We start from the raw sequence: 22479 nt of genomic DNA on the forward strand, positions 1-22479 counted from the left end.
GCCTGCAAAGGCGGTGAGTGTAATGGTACAGGGCCTCTAAGTGTGTCACAATAAGTGCTGCAGCCCTTAGAGGTCTTCCCTGGTCAGAGTGCCCTGGGTACCGGTGGTACCATTTACCAGGGGCTGACCTGTGGACAGAGATGCCAGTTGGGTTTTGTTTTTAATGCAGGTTTAGAGAAAGAACATAGGCCTTGGGCACCTGATTGGCAGGAGCCCAGGGCACACTCAGTCAAAGCACATCAGCAGTTCAGCAAAAAGTGGGGGCTACCATGCAGAAAGAGGGCACTTTTTCACAAGGATCCACATTGTCACCGATGTCCTGAGAGTTGTCAGAATCGTAGCCTCGGTGTAGGAAGCTGGCTCTGTATAAGATATTGCCACTAGGTGTTAATACCGAGCACAGAGTCCAGGGGTTTCCCAGAAGTGTACAGAACTCAAGGTAAAATCCAAAGTGCTCTATTAGTGGTAATGTGGACGAGTAACCTTAGGCCTAACAGAGGAGTGTAAAATATTTATTGCACAACAGTGATCAATAATGGACACACGACTCAAGAAGGAGATTCAGACCAATTTTAGAAAAGGATTATGTTACTTACCCAGGAAAAATCTGTTCTTGGCATGTAGAACTGTAGATTCACATGCTTTGCTTACTCCTGCCAACTAGTGTTGGGTCCGGATGTTTTCAAGTTTATTTAAGACCAAGATCTTCGTAAGAAGTGAGTAGTTAATTAAAAAACTTTTCACTGAAAAAACGACACTTTGAAACCTTTTAGCACAGTCCAATGTTATCCTATGAGTAAAACAATATTGCAATTAAACAGGTAAGTAATGCAATTACAATCCCAGCCTTCAGAGCCAAACGTCAGCAAGGAAAAGAGGTTAGGTGAGTACCAAAACTGCACCACGAGCAGCACAAGGGCAGAGGTTAAAATTGGAGTTTGGCCCAATGCTTTTCAATTGAGAGTGGGGAAGCCTAGAGCCACAATGCTTACAGGTAGGTAGGTAAATCGGCTGCAGTGCCAGGCTTTGGGGGTTAGCAAGAGCACAGGGTGATTGGGGAGGTGGGGGGGGGGGGGGAGAGGGGGTATTCTTTTGGCAAAGAGGATGCAGGCACGGTACTGGAAATTGCAGAATGAAGACCAACAACAGAGCTAAGCAGATTTGTAGGGAGTCTTAGGAGCACCGTCAGTTCAGCTCATCAAGGCCCAGGGGCTTCGGGAGCAGGGGTGCCTTTTGACGTCTGAGTCTTCTTACCGGTCACGCTCAGGAGGAGCCTCTGGATTCACACTGCAGGCGGCATCATGGAGGTCAGCTGGACATGAGATCAGGATCGCTAGGGAGACTGCACTGCACAGGTGAACCACTCAGAGTCGGGCCGTGGGCGTAGTACGCAGTGTGGGCAGGAGACACGGATCCACCTGGATCCAGAGTCCTTGGAGCTGGTTTCTTCTTCGACAGGTCCGCTGTCCATGAGAGATTGGAGTCTTTTTTGAAGGCGGAAGTCCTCCCAGGGTTTTCAGAGGTTGATAGCTGCAGGACAGGTTGCAGGTTCGCAGAAGCTGAAGACAGGCCGGTAAGGGCTGGAGCCAAGGCATTTGTCGTCTTCAGTCTTTTTTTTTTGTTGAAGAGTTTTATATAGCGCGAACTAGACCCGAACCGAATCAGGTATCAGAGCGCTTTACATAGCACCAGTTACGTTACATGAGGACGGGGACACATTAATTTTTTAGGCACGGGGATATTAAGTGATTTGCCCAGAATCACAGGAGGTTTTTTGGCGTCGTTATCGAGACTCGAACCCAGATCCCCAGGTCCGAGGTCGAGCGCCCTAGCCGTTAGGCCAACTCCTCTCCCCTACTAAGAAGTCTTACTTGCAGGACCGTCTTCTTTATTCTTAGGTCATAGCAGATCTAGTTTCCGGGTCTGGGGGAGCCACCTAAATATAAAATGTTGGGGAGTTTATGGGGAGTAGCTGGTAGGGCCAATGGGCACCTCCATTATGCCACCCACTGGTGGGAGGGAGCATAGACCAAGCACTGATTGGAGGGGTCCCCTCATTTTCAAGGTGGAGGGGACTGATAAGTGTGCTTAACTTCGCATCCTCCACCAGATGGGCGGCGTTGGCAAAGGTGGGCACACCTCCTAGCCTTTCCAAGTTTCCCACTCAAAGTGCGTGTGTAAAACCAGGGGCTGCCATCTGCTGCTAGCAGCAGAGGCTGGGGGTCGCATTACAAAGGCAGCAGTCCTTTGAATCTTCCCCTTCCAGAACTGGCCCTTACTGGGGGAGGAGGTTTGACACCTCTGCCCAGGATGTGCATGGTTCCTGAGAGCAGAGGCTCTCCACCCAGGGGTCTAGAAACATGTCTGTGTGTGGCAGGCAGTCTAAAGACAGTCTGTGCCCACACCAGGGTTGGTAGGTTTTCAGGGGGCACCTCTCAGGTGCCCTCTGAGAACATGTTTTAATAAACCTCACACTGGTATCAGTATGGCTTTATTACAAGGAGCTGTTTGGTACAAACATTCCTGGGTTGAGTGAAGTCATCATGGTGCTGTGGAACTCTAGTTGTCAAGTGCAGACTTGCCACCGGAACGGAAGACTGACTAGAGGTCTGCTGATCTCTGGGGCATAAATGTACTCCAGAGGATGCCAGTAAAGTGCTGGAAATGCACAGTATGGTCTTTCTGAAGGCATCTACTAGCCGTGATGCTGCTGACTGATCTGGAAATAGAGGGTAGGCCAGGAACGGATGTACGATGTTACAATGTGATCAAAATGATTGCGGTACAACACAACGCATCTTTTACATCGCAAGTCGTTACCACGACTTGCGCTGTAGGGTGCTGGACTTAGGAATAGTAAGATTTACTATTCCAACTCTAGCCTACGTACAGTAGGGAAGGTGTTGGAATAGTAAATCTACTATTCCTTAGTCTAGAGCGCCATCCAACGCAAGTCGTGGTAACAACTTGCGTTGTAAAAGACGCGTCGTAATGGCACCGCGGTATTTTGACCGCGGTGTAAAGGTTGTACACCCCAAGAACAGACAATGAATCCACTCCGATGGAGATTGTGAGCAAGATCAGAAGGCGCCTTGATAACCTTGCCCTCTCTGGAGACAACAGAGTGGCAGGAAGGGGCTGACCCCCGCTTAGACTTAAGTTTTTTCTTGGACTTATCCAAACCATCCAACTATGACTATGATCTGCCGAGGGAAGGGGACCTTCTTTTCTACTTTGAACAGCCATGGTGTAGAGTCTTCTTGTGTTTGGCGGAGTAAAATTTGGCCTTCATATGGCCTTCGGCTTCATCTTTGTGCATTTAGTGCAGGACCAGGAGTTCTCCTCCGACCATAGGCACAATAAGCAGACTTTGTGAGGGTCTCTTACAGTCATCTGCTTGCAACAGTCCCTGCAAGATTTAAACTCGGTTGTAATTATGGGGTTGACATTTTTCCCTTAAACACTTGTAAATTGTGCAGAAAATGAATGATCTATAAGACCAATGATAAGCTTCAGAACCACGCCTGAAGACACAGAAAGATAGGAACGGACTTCAGCGCGCATGGGTGGCACTTATATACAACTCCACTCTTAGTTTCAGAGTGGCACGACATCAGTGTGGAGACACACGAGTACTACTTTAAAGTTTCTAGATCCTATCTGACGTGTTGGGAATATTCATAAGGTGAGGAATCTGCCTCCTTCCAAAAGAGAGGAATGGATATTGGTGCCCGTGGCGGAGCCTTCTAGGGGTCTCTGCTGTCATATCTGGGGTGGATCCCAGAGTGGAGTCAGAAGCAAGGTGCTACCTATCAATGTAGGAGAGCTATTTCAACTTTCTAGATCCTAGAAGCTGGTCAATATGTGAGGAGCCGGCAGGCACCAAGAAGAGAGTCTACAAATAAGGAAACTGCAGGTCAGCAATCAGATTGTGTTTTACTTATTTTTGCCCTGTCATGTGGGAGGCTATTTACAGTACAGCACGTGGAAACAACTTTCACATACCTGGCTCCCATCCTCCTGAGCCCTTCTGATGTTCTGGCGAGAGTCGATCCAGTATAGATGTTTATCAAGTGGGTCATAATCGATGGCACGCACGTTGCGCAAGCTATGAATTGGGAGGATGATATCCGGGCTCTGCTGCTCATCGATCACCATTCGATTAATGGCATTCTTCTGGCTGTATAGTAGGAATGTTGTAGGAGCTAAAGAAAAGCGATATAAAATGGGTATTGTAAAGATTAATCCAGAGAAAATGTAGTTAAATCCATAAGAGTTTATTGAGAAGGTTCATATACACCTCAGCCTATACACAAAGCTATTAATGTTAGACTCAACAGCTGTCATTTGAATGGAAAATGCTACTTACCAGTATGCATCTGTTCTTGGCATGTAGGGCTGCTGACATTCATATCTTAGCATAGATCGCCGCCTAGTGTTGGGTCCGGATGTTTGCACCTTGTTGTCTTGGAAGAGTCTTCGAAGTATCACGAGATAGGTGACTCCTCCCCTGGACTACAGTGCGCATGGGCATCTTCTCCATCTTCAGATTCTTTTTCGCCATTGTGGCAAAGATGGCGTATAGGAGAGTAAGAGATGACCATGTAAATGTATGTAAAAAAGATAACGCTGCAGCTGTGACAGGCACCGGGGAGGAGGATGGGCGATATGCATGTCAGCAGCCCTACATGCCAAGAACAGATGCATACTGTTAAGTAACATTTTCCGTTCGAGGCATGTGGGCTGCTGAATTCATATCTTCGCATAGACTGTATACCAGTTTCTACTCTAGCAGTGGTTGCCTGTATCAGCTGCAGTGGTTTGAAAAAGAGTTTTAAGGACAGCCTGGCCTACAGCAGCTTGTTGTTTAGCTTGCACGTCAACACAGTAGCGTTTAGTGAAAGTGTGTATGGTAGACCATGTAGCTGCCCTACATATGTCTTCTAAGGGAATATTTCCTAGAAAAGCCATGGATGCCCCCATTTTGGGCGTTGAGTGGGCTTTTGGGGGGGAACTGTTAAAGTGCGCTTTGCCTTTTGATAGCATATTTGAATGCATTTAACTATCCATCTGGCTATTCTAGTCTTGGAAATGGGATTACCCTTATGGTGAGGTGAAAAAGCAACAAATAGTTGTTTTATTTTTCTGAATGATTTTGTTCTGGCAACGTAATATAGCAGAGCTCTTTTAATGTCTAGTGTGTGTAGAGCTCTTTCAGCCACGGACTGCGGGTTTTGGAAGAAAACTGGCAATTCTATGGACTGATTGATGTGGAAAGTGGAGATAACTTTTGGCATAAATTTGGGGTTTGTACGAAGCACTACCTTATTGTGGTGTATTTGCATGTAAGGATCCTGAATGGTTAGCGCCTGTAGCTCACTCACTCGCCTGAGGGAGGTAATGGCAATTAAAAATGCCACCTTCCATGTTAAGAACTGTAGTTCACATGAATGAAGTGGTTCAAAGTGGGGTTCCATGAGTCTGGTAAGCACAACGTTTAAGGTCCAGACTGGAGAAGGTGGATGCTTTGGAGGGATAATTCTTTTAAGTCCTTCCATAAAAGCTTTGATAGGTGGTATTCTGAATAGGGACACATGCCTATTTTGAAGATATGCTGCTATAGCGGCAAGGTGTAGCCTTATGGATGAGTATGCTAGGTTACATATTTGAAGATGTAGCAGGTAACAGATTAGGTTTTGGATGGAGGCATCTAATGGATTGATTTGGTTATTATTACAATAAATTACTAATCTTTTCCATTTAGCTGCGTTGCATGCTCTGGTAGTGGGACGCCTTGGTTCCTTGATAATGTTCATGCAGTCGAGAGGCAAGTTAAGATATCCGAACTCTAAGACCTCAGGAGCCAGATCGCTAGGTTCATCTGATTGGGATCTGGGTGCCTGATCTCCATGGTTCTGTGTTAGCAATTGTGGCGAAAGGCGCAGTCTTTGGTGAGGAACTACTGAGAGTTCTAGGAGCGTCGTGTACCATGGCTGTCTTGCCCATGTGGGAGCAACCAGGATCATTGTGAGTGAGTGTTGCCTTAGTTTGCGTGCCACTAATGGAATCAGTGGGGTTGGTCGAAAGCGTACGCAAATCTGCCTGACCAGTTCATCCATATCGCATTGCCTTGTGACAACGGGTGAGGGAACCTGGCGGCAAAAGACGGGCATTTTGAGTTTTCGTTTGTGGTAAACAGATCTATTTCTGGATGTCCCCACTTTTGGAAGAATGGTTGTAGAACTTGAGGATGAATCTCCCATTTGTGTATTTGTTGACTGTGTCTGCTTAGTAGATCTGCTATCTGATTGTCTATCCATGGGAGGTGTTCTGCCAGGAGGCAGATGTTTTGTGGAATTGCCCACTTCCATATGCTCTGTGCTAGGTGAGATAGCTGCAGAGAGTGTGTCCCTCCTTGCTTTTGGATGTAGTACATGGCTGTCATGTTGTCCGTCCGGATTAACACAGCCTTGTTGCATAAGTATTTCTGAAAGGCTTTCATTGCTAGAAATACTGCTAGTAACTAAGTGGTTTATATGTAGTGTCTTTTGTTTGGCTGTCCAGAGACCTTGGACTGTGTATTGAAGGAGATGGGCTCCCCAACCTGTCAGTGATGTGTCCGCTGTTAATACTACCTGTGGAACTGGCACTTGGAACAGTCGCCCCTTGGAAAGGTTTTGTGGGTTCCACCACTGCAGAGAGCTGTAAGTGCGACTGTCTACCAACACTAGGTCTTTTAGTTGTCCTTGAGCTTGGTTCCACTGCCGTGCCAGGCATTCTTGTAAGGGACGCACTTGAAGCCGAGCATGAGGGACGATGAATATGCAGGAGGCCATCATGCCTACGAGCTGCATAAACACTCGGGCTGGCAGGGGGTGTTGTGGCAGAAATCTTTGAGCCAGACTGCATGTTGGCTATCCTGGTTGGATTTGGATATGCCTTCGCCACTGAGGTATTTATTGTTGCTCCCAGATATTGTTGTATGTTGAGGGTTGCAGATGTGATTTTGGGTAATTTATAGAAAATCCTAACTCGTGGAGTAGTTGGATTGTCTGTGAGGTAAGGCTGGCACACTGTGCGTACGAGTTGGCTTTTATGAGCCAATCGTCGAGTTAGGGGAACACATGGATGTGTTGCCTTCTGAGGTGTGCTGCTACCACTGCTAGGCATTTTGTAAAAACTCTTGGTGCCGTAGTTACCCCGAAGGGGAGAACTTTGAATTGATAGTGGTGACCTTCTATTGTGAACCTGAGGTATCTCCTGTGAGCTGGATGTATAGGGATGTGAAAGTATGCATCTTTGAGGTCTAATGTAGCAAGGAAGTCCCCTTGCTGGAGTAGTGGGAGTATATGTCGCAGAGTGATCATATGGAAATGCTCTGAGAGTATGTATTGGTTTAGAGGTCTGAGGTCTAATATTGGTATGAGGGACCCATCTTTTTGGTGAATGAGGAAGTATAGAGAGTATACTCCTGTACCTTGATGTTGAAAAGGGACTGGCTCTATGGCACCTTTTTCCAGCATGGATAGTACCTTGTGTTGTAACAGCGCAATGTGTTCTTTTGACATTGGACAGTGTTTGGGCGGTAAGGAGAAAAGTCTATGGGTCGCACACTTCTGACCTCACCAGCGGGTGTAACCCTCGAGCATCATGGTAAATGCAGTCTTAAGGCGTGTGCGCCTTTTGTAGCTCTGGACGTGTAACAGGCAAAGTTGCAGCACCAACTCTGTACACCGGTGTTTCGGAATTGTTGTTCCTCATCAGCAGAGTGTAGGTTTACTTCAGGGATTACTGGATAGGTTGCCAAAGTATTAACAGGTTTGGTACCCCTCGTGGCGCGAAGATGCGGTGTCCGAGCTCGTCAGCTCCAAGGTTCAAGGGAACCATATAAAGAGAAAACCCATAGACTTTTCACTTTATATGGTTCCCTTGAACCTTGGAGCTGACGAGCTCGGACACCACATCTTCGCGCCACGAGGGGTACCAAACCTGTTAATACTTTGGCGACCTATCCAGTAATCCCTGAAAAAACCTACACTCTGCTGATGAGGAACAACAATTCCGAAACACCGGTGTACAGAATTGGTGCTGCAACTTTGCCTGTTACACGTCCAGAGCTACGAAAGGCGCACACGCCTAAAGACTGCATTTACCATGATGCTCGAGGGTTATACCCGCTGGTGAGGTCAGAAGTGTGCGACCCATAGACTTTTCAGTGTTTGGGCGGTATGTTGGGTGGAGTAGAAGTGAGTTCCAGGCAGTAACTATACTGGATAATTTGTCTCACCCACCTGTCTGTTGTAATGGCGTTCCAGACTGGTAGGAATTGTGTTAATCTGCCTCCGAATGGTGTTAAGTGGTCTGGAGGGAGTGTGAATGAGTCACTGTTTGGTGGCGGTGGAGGCTCTGGTGTTACCACCACGTCCTCTGCCCTTGTTATTGTTCCCTCTATTACCTCCTCTATTGGAGCCTTTATTAAATGTGCCTTGTGCACTACTTTTAAAGGATGAAGAGGTTTGGGATATGTTGCCTCTGCCTGAGCCTCGAAAAGAGGAGCGACGAAAGGAGCTCCTAGATTGTTGATATTGAAGTGCACCCATGGACTTGTCAGTATCTTTTTTCATCTTTTCTAAGATGGTATCAACTGCAGGGCCAAACAAGAAATCTTGGTTAATGGGTTGATTGAGTATTGTAGATTGGACTTCATTCTTAAAACCCGAAATGCGGAGCCAGGCATGCCGGCGTAGCAACACACTAGTGTTAACAGACCTAGCGGCTGTAACAGCTGCATCAATGGCGCATTTTATGGATGCGTTAGTGATGAATTTCCCTTCCTGTATCAGGTCATTTGCTTTTGCCTTATAGGGTTCTGGTAGGAGTTGTAATAATCCCTCCGTTTCATCACAGTGTGCTCTATCATAGCGTGCTAGGAGAGCTTGTGCATTGGCAATTCTCCAGGTATTTGCTGCCTGAGAGGCCACTCTTTTCCCTGAGGCTTCTAATTTTGTTTACTCCTTGTCAGCAGGGGGGCATTACCTGTTTGCGAATTTGCCCTTTTCCTAGCATTAGATACGACTAGGGAGTCTAGTGGTAGGTGAGACTTGATATAAGAGGGGTCTGTAGGGGCTGGTTTGTATTTCTTTTCGATTCTTGGATTGAGTACACGCGCCCTGGCTGGGTCGTTAAAGATGCCTGGTGCGTGTTTCAATACACCCTTTAGCATAGGGAGTATACGTACACTCTTCTCTGATGTTAGGAAGGTGTTAAATAGGAAATCCTCCTCTATAGGGTCAGTGTGCATGTTTACGCCATGATACTGAGCTGCCCTGTCTACTAGTGGATTAAAAGCGACAGTGTCGTCAGTAGGAGATGGCTTTGTGGGGTATGGCGAGGTATTGGGTATGGGTTGTGTATCATATGGGTAATCAGGGTCATTCTGATCGTCCCATGTGTCATCCTGGTTTCCTTGATCATCAGGGTCTATAAAGTCCTGTTGAGGATCTTCACCCATGCCTTCTACGTCATCATAGTGTGGAGGTGTAGGAGAATATGGAACATAAGGCATGTTAGGAGTGAAAGGAGGAGGTGTAAAAGGTCTAGAAGGGGATGTCCCAAAGTCCTTTTTCTTAGGAGGAACAGGAGAAGGTGCTTCAGTGTCCAATCTTCTCTTGTTCTTATTTGAAACTGATACATGTCCTGTATCAGGATCTATATACAGTCTATTTTGTCTGGGTTCACTGGATCAGGATGGAAAAGTTCTTCTTCCACTGTCCGTGGCTTTGGCGCCGATATTTTTGGATCGGTTTCTTGCTTGTTCTTATTTTTCTGTGGAGCTTTTTTCGGCTTGACGTCCTTTGTCGGCTCTATGGCCGTGTTTGACTCGACGGCCTTCGGTTCGACGGTCTTTTTTGGGTCGACAGCCTTTTTCGGCTCGATGACCTTTTCCGGGTCGATGACCTTTTCCGGGTCGATGACCTTTTCCGGGTCGATGACCTTTTCCGGGTCGATGACCTTTTCCGGGTCGATGACCTTTTCCGGGTCGATGACCTTTTCCGGGTCGAAAATGATCTTTGGATCGACGGCCTTCTTTGGGTCTACGGTATTTTTCGGATCGACGACCTTTTTTGGCTGGACAGCCTTTTTCGGATCAACAACTTTTTTGGTGTCGGCAACCATTCTCGGCCCTGCGGCCGTTTCTGAGTTGACGGCCTTTTTGGGAAGTGTTTTGCTCGGTCCCGGGGTACCGGAAGGCTTTGGTATGGTCTTCGGAGCCGAGCCGAAAGGCGGGGCTTCTGAAGCGGTGTTTCAGTTGCGGCTAAGGCTTTTAGGCGATGCTTTGACCGGAGTCTTGTCTGGAGGTGGAGGCAGAGTAGGGGCTTTGGTACTCACGGTTTGCCCCGATGGGATCTATTCATCGGAGTCCGGCTGGTCTTTTACTGTGTCTAGTTCTAGGTCGAAGTCCGCTGCCTCCGGGAGTTCATGTTCGTCGTCGAAAATGTTATCCGGTTCTGGTGCCCGTTGCTGCATCTCTTGTCGAGCAGCCCTTCGGTTCTGGATAGTTTTCTTCGACCGGAACTGAGCACAAGCTGGACAGTTTTCTTCGTTGTGCTCCGGAGATAGGTACCTGTGGCATACTGTATGCTTATCGCTATGTGGAAACTTGGATCGACATTGTGGGCATCTTTTAAACGGGGTCCTTTCCATCGGCAGGAGGCCCACGTGGCGTCGAAAAGGCCCAACGACCCGCGTCGACTACCAGAGATAGATGGAAAAGGTTGTCGAGTCGAGGGATACCGAGCGGAAACAATACCGTCGCAAGTATAAGGTTTTTGGCCTTAGAAATATGGAAAACTCCGGTCCCGAAGTTGGAGGATTGTCAAAGTGCTTCCGAACCCAATGGCGGAGAAAAACAATCTGAAGATGGAGAAGATGCCCATGCGCACTGTAGTCCAGGGGAGGAGTCACCTATCTTGTGATACTTCGAAGACTCTTCCAAGACAACATGGTGCAAACATCCGGACACAACACTAGGCGGCGATCTATGCTAAGATATGAATTAAGCAGCCCACATGCCTCGAACACTAACATTCTAGGTAGGAATTGTTACCATGATATATGGAATTAAGAGTATCAATGTTCCACCAACATCAGGAAATGCAAAGTTCAGCATACTACAGGTATGCATAAAAGTGCTTTAGGTACAGGTATCAGTCCTATTTTGTTCAACCTGCATCAGCACCCTGATGGGAACATCTCCTTCCTGCCTATCCGCTGGTGTAAAAAACTTAAAAAAGGCGTTCACTATTTAAAGAAAGGCGGACCAGGCAGACATATACAGTCACTCGCACGCACCACCAGCTCAGGTCCCTATCAAGAAGAGTTGTCAGCCCAAATGTTAGTGGGCTGCATCTAAACAGCAATGTGTACAGTACGCAAGTATCAAAAGAGCTACATTTCTGTAAGGCCACACAAGCTGCATTTGAATTGACAAGTTGAGGGTGGTTCTTTACATGACTTAAGCTATGCTAATTTAAAAAAATCAGTCACTGGAAGGTCTATACCTGGACCACTTTCCTTGAAATTGTATATTGTATTGTATTGTAATTGCATTTATATAGCGCTTACTACCCCTGACGAGGCGTCAAAGCGCTTTTTCGGCGGGTAGCACGCTACTCCGGGACCCACAGAGGATTAGTGTTGAATTAGTATAGTGAAACATGCAAGTACATTTTAAGTGGGTGATAGGTTAATCAGTTATTTGGATTTGGAATGATAGCAGAAGGATAGAGTAGGACAAAGGTTTGTATTTATTTATCGCTCGCTTGTTGACGCATGCTATTCAGGGAGCCTATATAGGATTAGTGCTGAATTAATATGGTGAAATATGAGGTAATTTCAGTGGTGGATATTAGTCTGTTACTTGGAGTGAGAAGGATAGCGGATGGATAAAAGGGGAAGAAAGATTTGCATTCATATAGCACTTGTTACCCCTGATGGGCGTTGAAGCGCTTTTCTGGCGAGTAGCACGCCACTCCGGGACCCATAAAGGATTAGTGTTGAAAATTAGTATAGTATAAATATGAAGTAATTTGAGTAGTAGATATGTTATTCAGTTATTTGGGCAGTATATTAGTATAGTTGAATATGGAATATGGAATTTGAGAAGTGAAACATGTTAGTCTGTTAATTTTTATTGAAAAAGGATAGTGGAGGGATAAAAGAGTGAGTCTTAGCAGTAGGAAGAGGCTTTTGGATGAGTAAAAGGAGTTTTGGAGGGAAGGAGTCAGAGGGGAGAGTTTGTAAAAAAGAGGTGTCAGATGATGCAAGGAGGGGTAGAGCAGGAGAGAGTCTAGAAAAGGTTATTTTTTTCGATCCTAGTAGTGATATGGGGTTTGGGATAAAAGAGAGTGGATGTAGAGGATATATTAATAGATCGATAGGATGAGAGATAGGGTAGTGCATTAGAAGGAGTAGTAGAAAAGTTTGAGAGGAGTCAGAAGGTTGAGCTAGAAGATATATTGAGTGAAGTATAGGCTGAGAAATAGGCTAGTGCATTGGAAATGCTAAATTAGAAGAAAGAGATAAGCATATAGATCCATAAGTACATTAAAAGTATATAGATACATAAAAAAGTAAGTATATTTAGATTAAATATATTGATAGAGGCACAGGATGAGAGATAGGGTAGTGCATTGGATATGCTTTTTCAGGAGAAAAGTAACAGACACACAGATCCAAGTACATGGAAGGTACATAGATGTACAATGGAAGTATGTACATGTAGACCAAAAATGATTTTTATTTATTGATTATTATTATTATTATTTTTCTTCTTTTAACAACATAATTGTTTTACATGTTTTATAAAGTAATACACAAAGATAGGTACATATCTATAGTGAAAACAAATGCTTATATACAGAGGGATATGCTGTAAATTTCTATTTCCGTATGGTGCTTATGTGGGGAAGAGCCATATCTTGAGTAGTTTTCTGAAGATAAGGTGGTTGTCGGTGGATCTTATGTTGGGGGGTAAAGAGTTCCATAGTTTGGCTGCTTGAACAGAGAAGGATGTGCCACCCATTGTTTTTTTCTTGTATGGTGGGATTTTGAGGCGAGATGCTCCTTTAGAGCGTAGGTTCCTTTGTTGAATGTGTTTGGTGATTTTATTCCTGATGAAGAGTGGTCCTATTCCATGTATTGCTTTGTGGGTAATACACAGCAGCTTGAACGTGGATCTTCTGGCAACCGGTAACCAATGCAGGGCTTTCAAGGCAGGGGAGATGTGGTCTCGTGGTTTGATATGCAAGAGTAGTCTGGCAGCCGAGTTCTGAATCCGTTGTAGTCTTTTCATGGTCGTTAAAGGTGATCCGTGGTAGAGGCTATTGGCGTAATCGAGTTTGGATAGAACAAGGGAGATGGTAGCTTGGACCTTGTGTGGAAATCCCAAATGAGGGAAAATTCGTCGCAGCGTTTTTATAGTAGCAAAGCTTGATCTTGCTAGTTTATTTACTTGGACATTCATCGACAGCTTGGAGTCCATGGTCATTCCGAGGTTTCTTACTTCCTTCGATACTTTAGGCAGTGATCCCAGTTCATCAGGCCATGCGGCAAGCAGGTTGTAATTTTTCCAATCGCCACACGTGAGTAGTTCAGTTTTTGAAGCATTCAATTTAAGATGGCTCCAAGTCATCCACTGATCCACGGCTCTGAGACAGCTGAAAATTGGTGATTTTCCAATGTCTTTGGGGCATTCCAGTTGAAGGAGTATTTGCGTGTCATCTGCATAGTTGTAGCACGTGAGGTGAAATTTATTGATCAGTACTGGTAAAGACTTCATGTAGATGTTGAAAAGCATGGGCGAGATGATAGAACCTTGAGGGACCCCTGCTTTTGTGGAGTACGGTTTGGACGAGAAAGGCGGGGTATGGATGACATTAGTTCTGTTTCGAAGGTAGGACACGATCCAGTCTAGAGAAGTTCCCTCTATGCCGGCTTCATAAAGTCTTTGTTTCAGAGTGTCATGGTCAACCGTGTCAAAGGCAGCTGAGAGGTCCAAGAGGAGTAGCGCAGCAACCCCGTTGCGGTCAACTGTATTCTTTAGGTCATCCCAGATGGCAAGGAGGGAAGATTCAGTGCCTCTTCCCGGACGGAATCCTGTTTGGAAATCTGAAAGTATGTCATTCTCTTCAATGAATTGTGACATCTGGGCGAACGCTGCTCTTTCTATCAGTTTGCCCAGGAAAGGTCCATTTGTAATGGGTCTGTAGTAGTCGGGGTTCAGCGGGTCCAAGTTTGTTTTCTTCAGTAAAGGGCGTATGTATGACTTTTTGAGTTCTTCTGGAAATATTCCAGTAGTTAAGGAATCGTTGATGATTCTTCTTACTGGAATGGCAGCAGAGGTTGTTAAAAGAATTGTCTTGAAAGTTTGTGGCGGACAGGGGTCAGAAGGGCTGCCGGCAGGCCTGCTTGCTTTGACCAGGTCCATAAATTTATCGTGTGAGATGTGTTGGAAGGAACGGAGAGGCTTGATTAGAGCATTCTTGGATAGTTGTTTTGTACAAGGGTTAGTGCTGGTGCTTTGTTTCTGTTGTAAGTACGAGTCCAACGTGTCTGCTTTGTCCTTGTAATGATTTGCCAGTTTGTCTGTGAAATCTTGAGTAACAGGATGAGTTCCTTCTAAGCAATTTGGTTTTCGAAATTCATTGAGTATTTTATAGAATTCTTTATTTGCACATTTAGCGTTTTGAATTCTGTCTGAATAGTACCTTTTCTTAGCTTTTTTGATAGCCGACTTATATAATCTGTTAATTTTTTGTAGGTGAAGTTTGTCTTGTTTGGCATTTGTTTTGAGCCAGGTACGTTGCAGCTTTCGAATTTGTTGTTTTATGTTTTTTATTTCTATGTTTCTCCAAGGCGCTTTTTTCCTTTTGTTCTGTTGTGTGGTTTTGATTGGTATCAGGATGTCAAAAGCTTTCTGTAGCCACTCATATAGATTCTGAACAGAATTTATGGTTTCCAGATTTATACTGGATGTTAGTTGTGTTTCCAAGTGTTCCAAATTGAGTTTGTTCCACGGCCGATAGGTGGATGGATGTAAGGTAGTTTTAGGTGAGTCGCTTAGTGTTGTTTTATGTTGGAAAGCAAGCAATACATATCTATGTATGTACAATAGACACCTTAAAAAGGAAGACAGGATCTAGTCTTCTACACAGAGATCAGCCTACTGATGTTTCTCCCAGGCTCACAAATCATAGAGAGTGAAAGGAATATTCTATGGGAGAATGATTCTTAATTGACAATACACATCTGAAGCGACTTTCTTAAAGGAAGGGACTGAGGGAGGGGGCCGGTGGATATGGAAAGTCCCAACCCATAATGTTGGAAACCATTGACTTCCCAGATAGGGAAGTTGATGTCGGGGGCAGCATTCTTTCATGAATTGATCAGTTCATGAATCATCTGATAAAAGTAGGTCTTCAAGCCTTCCAAGGTGTGCGAGTTGCATTGGTCGGCACATAGATTTTAATCAGTCAGGAGTACGTTAAACTGCAAAGATCCAAAAAGAGGGTAAATGAAAAGGAATTTCTTCAGGAGCCTGGCAATGGAGAGATTGTTAGTACCTAGAACAACACTGGATGGAAGTCCCATTTTCACTGTACGGAGGGATTATGCTACTTACCCTGTAAACATCTATTCTTGGCATGTAGCGCTGTAGATTCACATGCTTAGCATAAGTCTGCCATCTAGTGTTGGGTTCGGATGACTGCAAGCTGTTTTTGTTCAAAGTAATTTTTCGAGTCATAATGCTGTGTGACTCCTCCTTTTGGTGATACTTCGCATGGGCATCGACTCAACTGTTGGATTGTTTCGCCGCAGGCGGGTGAGAATGGAATTAAAGTAAGTGTCTGTGATGTGATGCCCATGCAAGTAATGTGAATTAAAGTAAATTTGAAAAGTAAATTGCGACCTACACAGGCATCCGGGGAGGAGGGTGGGCGCATGTGAAGCTACAGCACTACATGCCAGGAAACAGATGCTTACATGATAAGTAACAATCTGTTTGAGGCATGTGTGGCTGTAGATACACATGCTTAGCATAGACTGTAAAGCAGTCCCTCATCCAAAGTGGTGGCTAGCCTGTGGGGGTTGCAGTTGTTTGAAAAAGAGTACGAAGCACTGCATGTCCAACATTGGATTGTTGACGTGCTAATACAGCCACACAGAACTGTTTTGTGAAGGTGTGTGGTGTGGACCATGTTGTTGCTTTGTAAATGTCATTAATGGATATGCTGCCAAGGAATGCAATTGAGGCCACTATTTGACGACTTGAGGGGGCATAAGGGGGGGGGGGGGGGACAGGTAAATGTATTTCAGCTTTAGCATAATAGGTTTAAATACATTTGCCTATCTATCTGGAAATTCCAATTTTCGAAATTGGATTTCTAGTGTGGAGAGGTGAGAAAGCAACACATAATTGTTTAGTTGGTCTAAATATTTTTGTAATCTCAATATAATACATTAAAACTCTTTTACCGTCTAGGTATGAAGAGCTCTCTCCACACCTAAATCAGGTTGCAGAAAGAAGACAGGTTAATTTGGAAAGGTGAGACTCAGGGCTGTTTCTAGTGCAGTGCGGCCGGTGCCACTGTACCGGGTACGGAGTTAAGGGAGCACTGTGTTTGCAAGTTTATTTTGGTTTTAAAAGCACATGCTGCTGCGTTCCTTGGCTCCAGCAATTTCCAGGCAACAATAATGATGTCAAGATTACTCAGGCGAATAATGTTCTTTCTGGATAGGGATCAGAGTTTTGTCTAGTTGAGGTCTTGACTGATCCTAAAGAACAAGTTACATACCTTTAGTAACAATGGGTCTGTAAGAGACATATGTAGTTTTAGATTCCTTACCTTTAGAATTACGGCTGGCGTGAGACTGGATCTGGAGATTTTTTTCTTAGCAGTACCCCTGCGCATCAGTAGGTGGCCTCGGTCGACTCTACGTCCGTCGTCGGCGTCATGTTCGCAGGGATGACGTTGCGATGTCTACATAGTCGCCGCCCCTGAGCGCCAATGTCAGTTCTGACATGACTTTCCACGCCAGAAGCGCAGAGCCATGCAAGACACTGACCACTGGTACACTTAACCAGGGACCTGAAAGGGAGTCCCTAACCCTAGAAGTCAGTTCGCAGAACGGGGAGGATGGTTGGAGCGGTAAGGAATCTTTAACTACATATGTCTCTAAACGATAAATGTGAGAAAGTGCCAGCTTTCTTGCATGGTATGCCCCCACTTTTTGCTGAATTGCTGATGTGCTTTGACTGAGTATGCCCTGGGCTCCTTCACTAAAACTGTGTTGAACTAAACCCCATTGGCATCTCTGGCCACATGTCAGCCCCTGGTAAATGGTACCCAGGGCATTGTGACCAGAGAAGACCCCTAAGGGCTGCAGCACTTATTGCGCCACCCTTAGGGGCCCTGTACCCTGACACACACACACACTGCCTTTGCAGGCTAAGTGTCCTGATGCAGAACTAAACAAAGAGTCGTCATGGCACACATCCCTGTGTGCCATGCTCACGAACACACTGCCTTGGCATACATCAGTCACCCCTCTACCTGGGTGCACTATGCCAGTGGTGAGGGCACAGGTGCATGAGCCCTGTGCCCCTACAGTACCCAGGGACATTCCTGGGCACTGTAAGTGCAGTGATACCATTAAGAGTATATGGTATTGGGAGGCTGTCATTACGAACTCCACAGCACCATGATGGCTACAATGAAGACTGATAAGTTTGATGTCAAACTTCTCAGCACATTAAACCCACCCTGATGCCAGTGTGGGATTTAATGTAAAATGCACTACAGAGGTCATCTTAGAGATGCCCCCTGAAACCTAACCTACAATCCACGTCTGGTCTGAGAGGCTGCCTAGGCGGTCACACAGCAGAAACGTTGCTGGACCCCTGGGTAGAGCCCTCCGCTCTCCTAGGCCTGCAACAATGCACATCTTGGGCGAGGTGCTAGGTATCCTCCCCCAGGATGAGCAGGGGAAGCTTCAAAGGCATGCCTTTGTGAGCTTCTCCAGGTCACTTGCTGTACTCAGCAACTGGCCCTCACCAGTTCTGACCCCCACTCTGGGGGAGAAGACAGGCGGTAAACCCTAAGTGAGGAAAGGGGGTGTGGCAGACTCTGCCAATCCCACCCCTCAGGTGGGGGAGGCGAGGTGAAGCACAACTCCGGGCTCCAGCCATCTTGAGGATGGGGAGCCCTGCCCAATCAGAGATCAGCTCCTGCCCCCTCCCACAGGAGAGGAGCAGGATCGGGGGTGTACTCACCCCAGGATAGGGACCCATTGGTCCCTGCCCTTAACCTACCTGTAACACCCCATAAATTAGTATTTAGGGGCACCCTGAACCTTCCTTCCTCAGATCCCAATTTGAAAACAAGAAAGAAGATCAAGAAGAAGAAAACCTGCCGTGCAGCTGCTAACAAGAGGACAACACCAACTGACTTGGCCCTAGCCCTACAGGCCTGTTGATCCTTAAACCTGCGCCTGCTAAATCCTGGCGTCTCCTGCGGACAGCAATCTTAAAAACCCCGGAAGACCTGCTTGCCTTGAACCTCTTAAAGACTGGGACTCCCATGAGCAGTGGTTCTGCTCATACGGCAATATCCCTGGTGCCAGCCAGGAACCGCAAACCCAGCACACTCTGCACCCGCCGAGCCCGGCCTGAGTGGACAAAGACCCTGAGGACGTCCCCCCGGCGATTGTGATCTGAAATCCAGTGCCCAAGGACCCTCCTCGACGACACCTGCAGCCTCAAAACCTGGGACCCCTCCAACCGTGCCCAGCTGAGATTAAGATTTCCAGACATCAAAAGACACCCCTGCACCCGGCGCCCCACAGCCCCCTGTGGCCAACTCATGGGCGACTACCTATCCTCCAAGATCCCAACTTACCTCTCGAAGTGTTGGTCGCTCCAGAAGAATCTCCGTCCCAGTGCTTGCAGCCTTTGTTCAACTTCCAAGTTCTCCATTGAATAACAATGAGCGCCCGACTGCTCAAAAGCACCCTGCACCCAGTCACCCGAGTGTCCCTGGCAGTGCAACCTTGGTCCTAACCTACTTCCCCATTTGCCCTGAGCAAGTGACCAGGAGCCTAGTTCCCACAGCCGCGTGGCCTGCTTGCCAGCCGCCACCAACTAAACTCTCTCTGCACCCGGCTGCCCCTGTGCTGCTGAGGGTGTACCAACTGTACCTACCTGACCCTGCGAGACCCGAGTCTTGGCCCAGAACCTTAACTCTGCCAGTAGAGTACTACCCAAAAGCCGATAACTCACTTCTCTTCCATAGGGTAACATTGACTGGTTTCACTTGAAAATTCTTTTAAGTGTGGAGTTTTGAAACTTTAAAATATTCATCTAAAATCAGCCGAACAAATTCTGATATCCTCACCTGTTATCACGAGAGAACCCAGTGCTGCATCTTTTAGCCCAGCACTGACCCTGAAAAGTAATTTTAACCGTACTTACCAGTAACTTGAATTTCCTTCCATAGGAATCCATTGTATGGCTTTTACCAGAAATGTTTCTAAGTGTCGATTTTCAAAAACTACAAATATTCCTTTAAAATCGCCTGTATGACAAACACATTCTTTCAATTGTTTACAGGCGATGCACCTGGGCTGAATCCATGATCCAACCCTGAGTAAGAAAAAGTAACGATAAAACTACTTACCTGCTAAGTGAATTTTCTCCCATCGGTATCATAGCACGAATATCCCGGACTCGCTGCTCGGAAGAATAAGCCCGTAAACTGCGCTGTAACTAGAACTGCTCCGAGGAAAAGGAGCTTCTGAGAGGGAATCAGTTGTGACTTCGGCACGTTGATAGTAAACCCCAGCGAATTCAGGAGGTTCGCCGTAGTCTGGAGGTGGGAGACCACAGCCTGTGGCAAGCCCTCCTTCAGCAGCAAGTCGCTAAGATAGAGGAAGACTGTGTGAGACAGTGCCATCTTTCGTGCATTGGTATGCCCCCACTTTTCGCTGAACTGCTGATGTGCTTTGACTGAGTGTGCCCTGGGCTCCTGTCAACCAGGTGCCCAGGGCCTGTGTTTCTTCCCTAAAGCTGTGCTGAAACAAAGCCCAGTTGGCATCTCTGGCCACCTATCAGGCCCTACTAAATGGTACCGTAGGTACCCAGGGTATGGTGACTAGAGAAGACCCCTAAGGGCTGCAGCACTTATTGTGCCACCCTTAGGGGCCCTGAACTCTGACACCCACACACTGCCTTTGCAGGCTGAGTGTCTAAGTACAGAACTAAGCAGAGCCGACATGGCACACATCCCTGTGTGCCATGCCCACAACCCCACTGCCCTGGCATACATCAGTCACCCCTCTAGCTGGGTGCCCTATGTCACTGGTGTGGGCACAGGTGCATGAGCCATGTGCCCCTACCGTACCCAGGGCCATTCCTGGGCACTAAGTGCAGTGCTGCCATTTAAGAGTATATGATGCTGGGAGGTCGTTATTACAAACTCCACAGCACCATGAAGGCTTCACTGAAGACTGAGAAGTTTGGTATCAAACTGCTCTGCACATTAAACCCGCACTGATGCCAGTGTGAAGTTTAATGTAAAATGCACCAGAGGGCATCTTAGAGATGCCCCCTGAAACCTAACCTACAATCCACATCTGGACTGAGAGGCTGCCTAGGCTGCCACACAGCAGACATGTTGCTGGACCCCTGGGTGGAGAGGCCCCTGCTCTCTGGGGCCTGCAAAAATGCACATCCTGGGTGAGGTTCTAGGTCTCCTTGCTTAGGATGGGCATGGGAAGCTTCAAAGGCATGCCACCTCTGTGAGCTTCTCTAGACCATTTGCTGTACCCAGCAACTGGCCCCGCCAGTTCTGACCTCCACTCTGGCAGGAAAGCTGGTGGGAAACCCTACGTCAGGAAGGGGGGTGTGCCAGCCTGTGCCAACCCCACCCCTCAGGTGGGAGAGGCGAGGTGAAGCACAACCCCGGGCCATCTTGAATATGGGGAGCCCTGCCCAATCACAGCTAGGTTCCTGCCCCCCTACCACCGGAGAGGAGCAGGCTAGGGGGTGTACCCACCCCAGGACAGGGACCTATTGGTCCCTGCCCTTGCCCTACATGCAACGCCCTTAAATTCAGTATTTAGGGGCTCCCTGAAACTTCCTTTCTCAGATCCCGTTTTGCAAAACAAGAAGAAGACCAAGAAGAAGGACGACCCGCCGTGCAGCTGCTAACAAAAGGACGACGACAACTGACTTGGCCCCAGCCCTACCGGCTTGTTGATCCCTGAACTTGTTCGTGCTTAACCTCATCACTGCGGCGCTAATTTCGCCGCAGTGCTGAACATTCCGATCGTGGGAGTGGTCATGATGGCTCCCGGCCATCATCGGCACACGCACACCGTGACTCATGACAGCCGGGAGCCGTCATGAGCATGGAAGAGGTTAACCCCGGCGTCTCCTGCAGGCAGCAACCTCGAGAACTCCGGAGGACCTGCCTGCCTTGACCCTCTTAGAGACTGGGACTCCCATGAGCAGAGGCTCTGCTCCAACAGCAACACCCCTGGTGCCAGCCAGGAACCGTGAACCCAGCCCACTCTGCACCCGTTGAGCCCAGCCCGTGCCTGAGTGAACCAAGACCACAAGGACGTCCCCCCCGGTGACTGGACCCAAAGTCCAGTGCCCAGCGACCCTCCTCGACGAACCAGACGACGCCTGAAGCCTCAGAACCAGAGACCCCCCCCCCCAACCGCGACCAGCCGAGGGCAAGATTCCCGACCCCAAAAGACACCCCTGCACCCGGCTCCCTGCAGCCCCATGTGCCTTCCTTTGGGGTACCTACCTCTTCTCCAAGATCCCAACTTACCTCTCGAAGTGGTGGTCGCACCTGAAGAATCACCGTCCCCGAGTCTGCAGCCTTTGTTCCCTTTTCCATTGAATTACATTGGGCACCCGACGGCTCAAAAGCACCCTGCACCCCGCCGCCCGAGTGCCGCTGGAAGTGCAACTACTACCCTATTCTACTACCCCACTTGCCCTGAGTAAGTGACCAGGAGCTCAGCTCCCACTGCCGCGAGGCCCCATCCCCTCTATTGGATAACATTGGGTCTACCTACCTCTGCACCCGGCTGCCCCTGTTCCGCTGAGGGTGTACCAACTGTACCTACCTGACCCTGGGGGACCCCTGAGTCTATGCCCAGAACCTTAACTTCACCAGTCGAGTACTCACCTGGAAACCGATAACTCACTTTCCTGCCATTGGATAGCATTGACTGGTTTGACTCGAAAAATCTTCTAAGTGTGAAGTTTTGAAACTCTAAAATATTCCTATAAAATCAGCCGAATACCGAAGTACTCGGCTGTGATCAGGAGAGAAGCTAGAACTGTACCTTGAGGCCCAGTACTGAACCGCAAAAGTAATCCTAACCGGGTTTACTAGTAACCTG

At 47.2% G+C, this 22479-nt stretch overlaps 1 protein-coding gene across 1 annotated transcript in view; it reads right to left on the reverse strand.

Annotated features, from left to right (window-relative positions):
* LRP6 (LDL receptor related protein 6) overlaps positions 1–22479 on the reverse strand; it is a 1212873-nt gene that overhangs the window by 451115 nt on the left and 739279 nt on the right. Inside the window, exon 13 of the mRNA XM_078673499.1 lies at positions 4006–4205. Coding sequence (XP_078529625.1) covers positions 4006–4205 — 200 coding nt within the window. The remainder of the gene's footprint in view (positions 1–4005; positions 4206–22479) is intronic.

This window comes from Lissotriton helveticus, chromosome 1_1 (genome assembly GCF_964261635.1).
Source record: "Lissotriton helveticus chromosome 1_1, aLisHel1.1, whole genome shotgun sequence".
NCBI classification, from domain to species: Eukaryota; Metazoa; Chordata; class Amphibia; order Caudata; family Salamandridae; genus Lissotriton; species Lissotriton helveticus.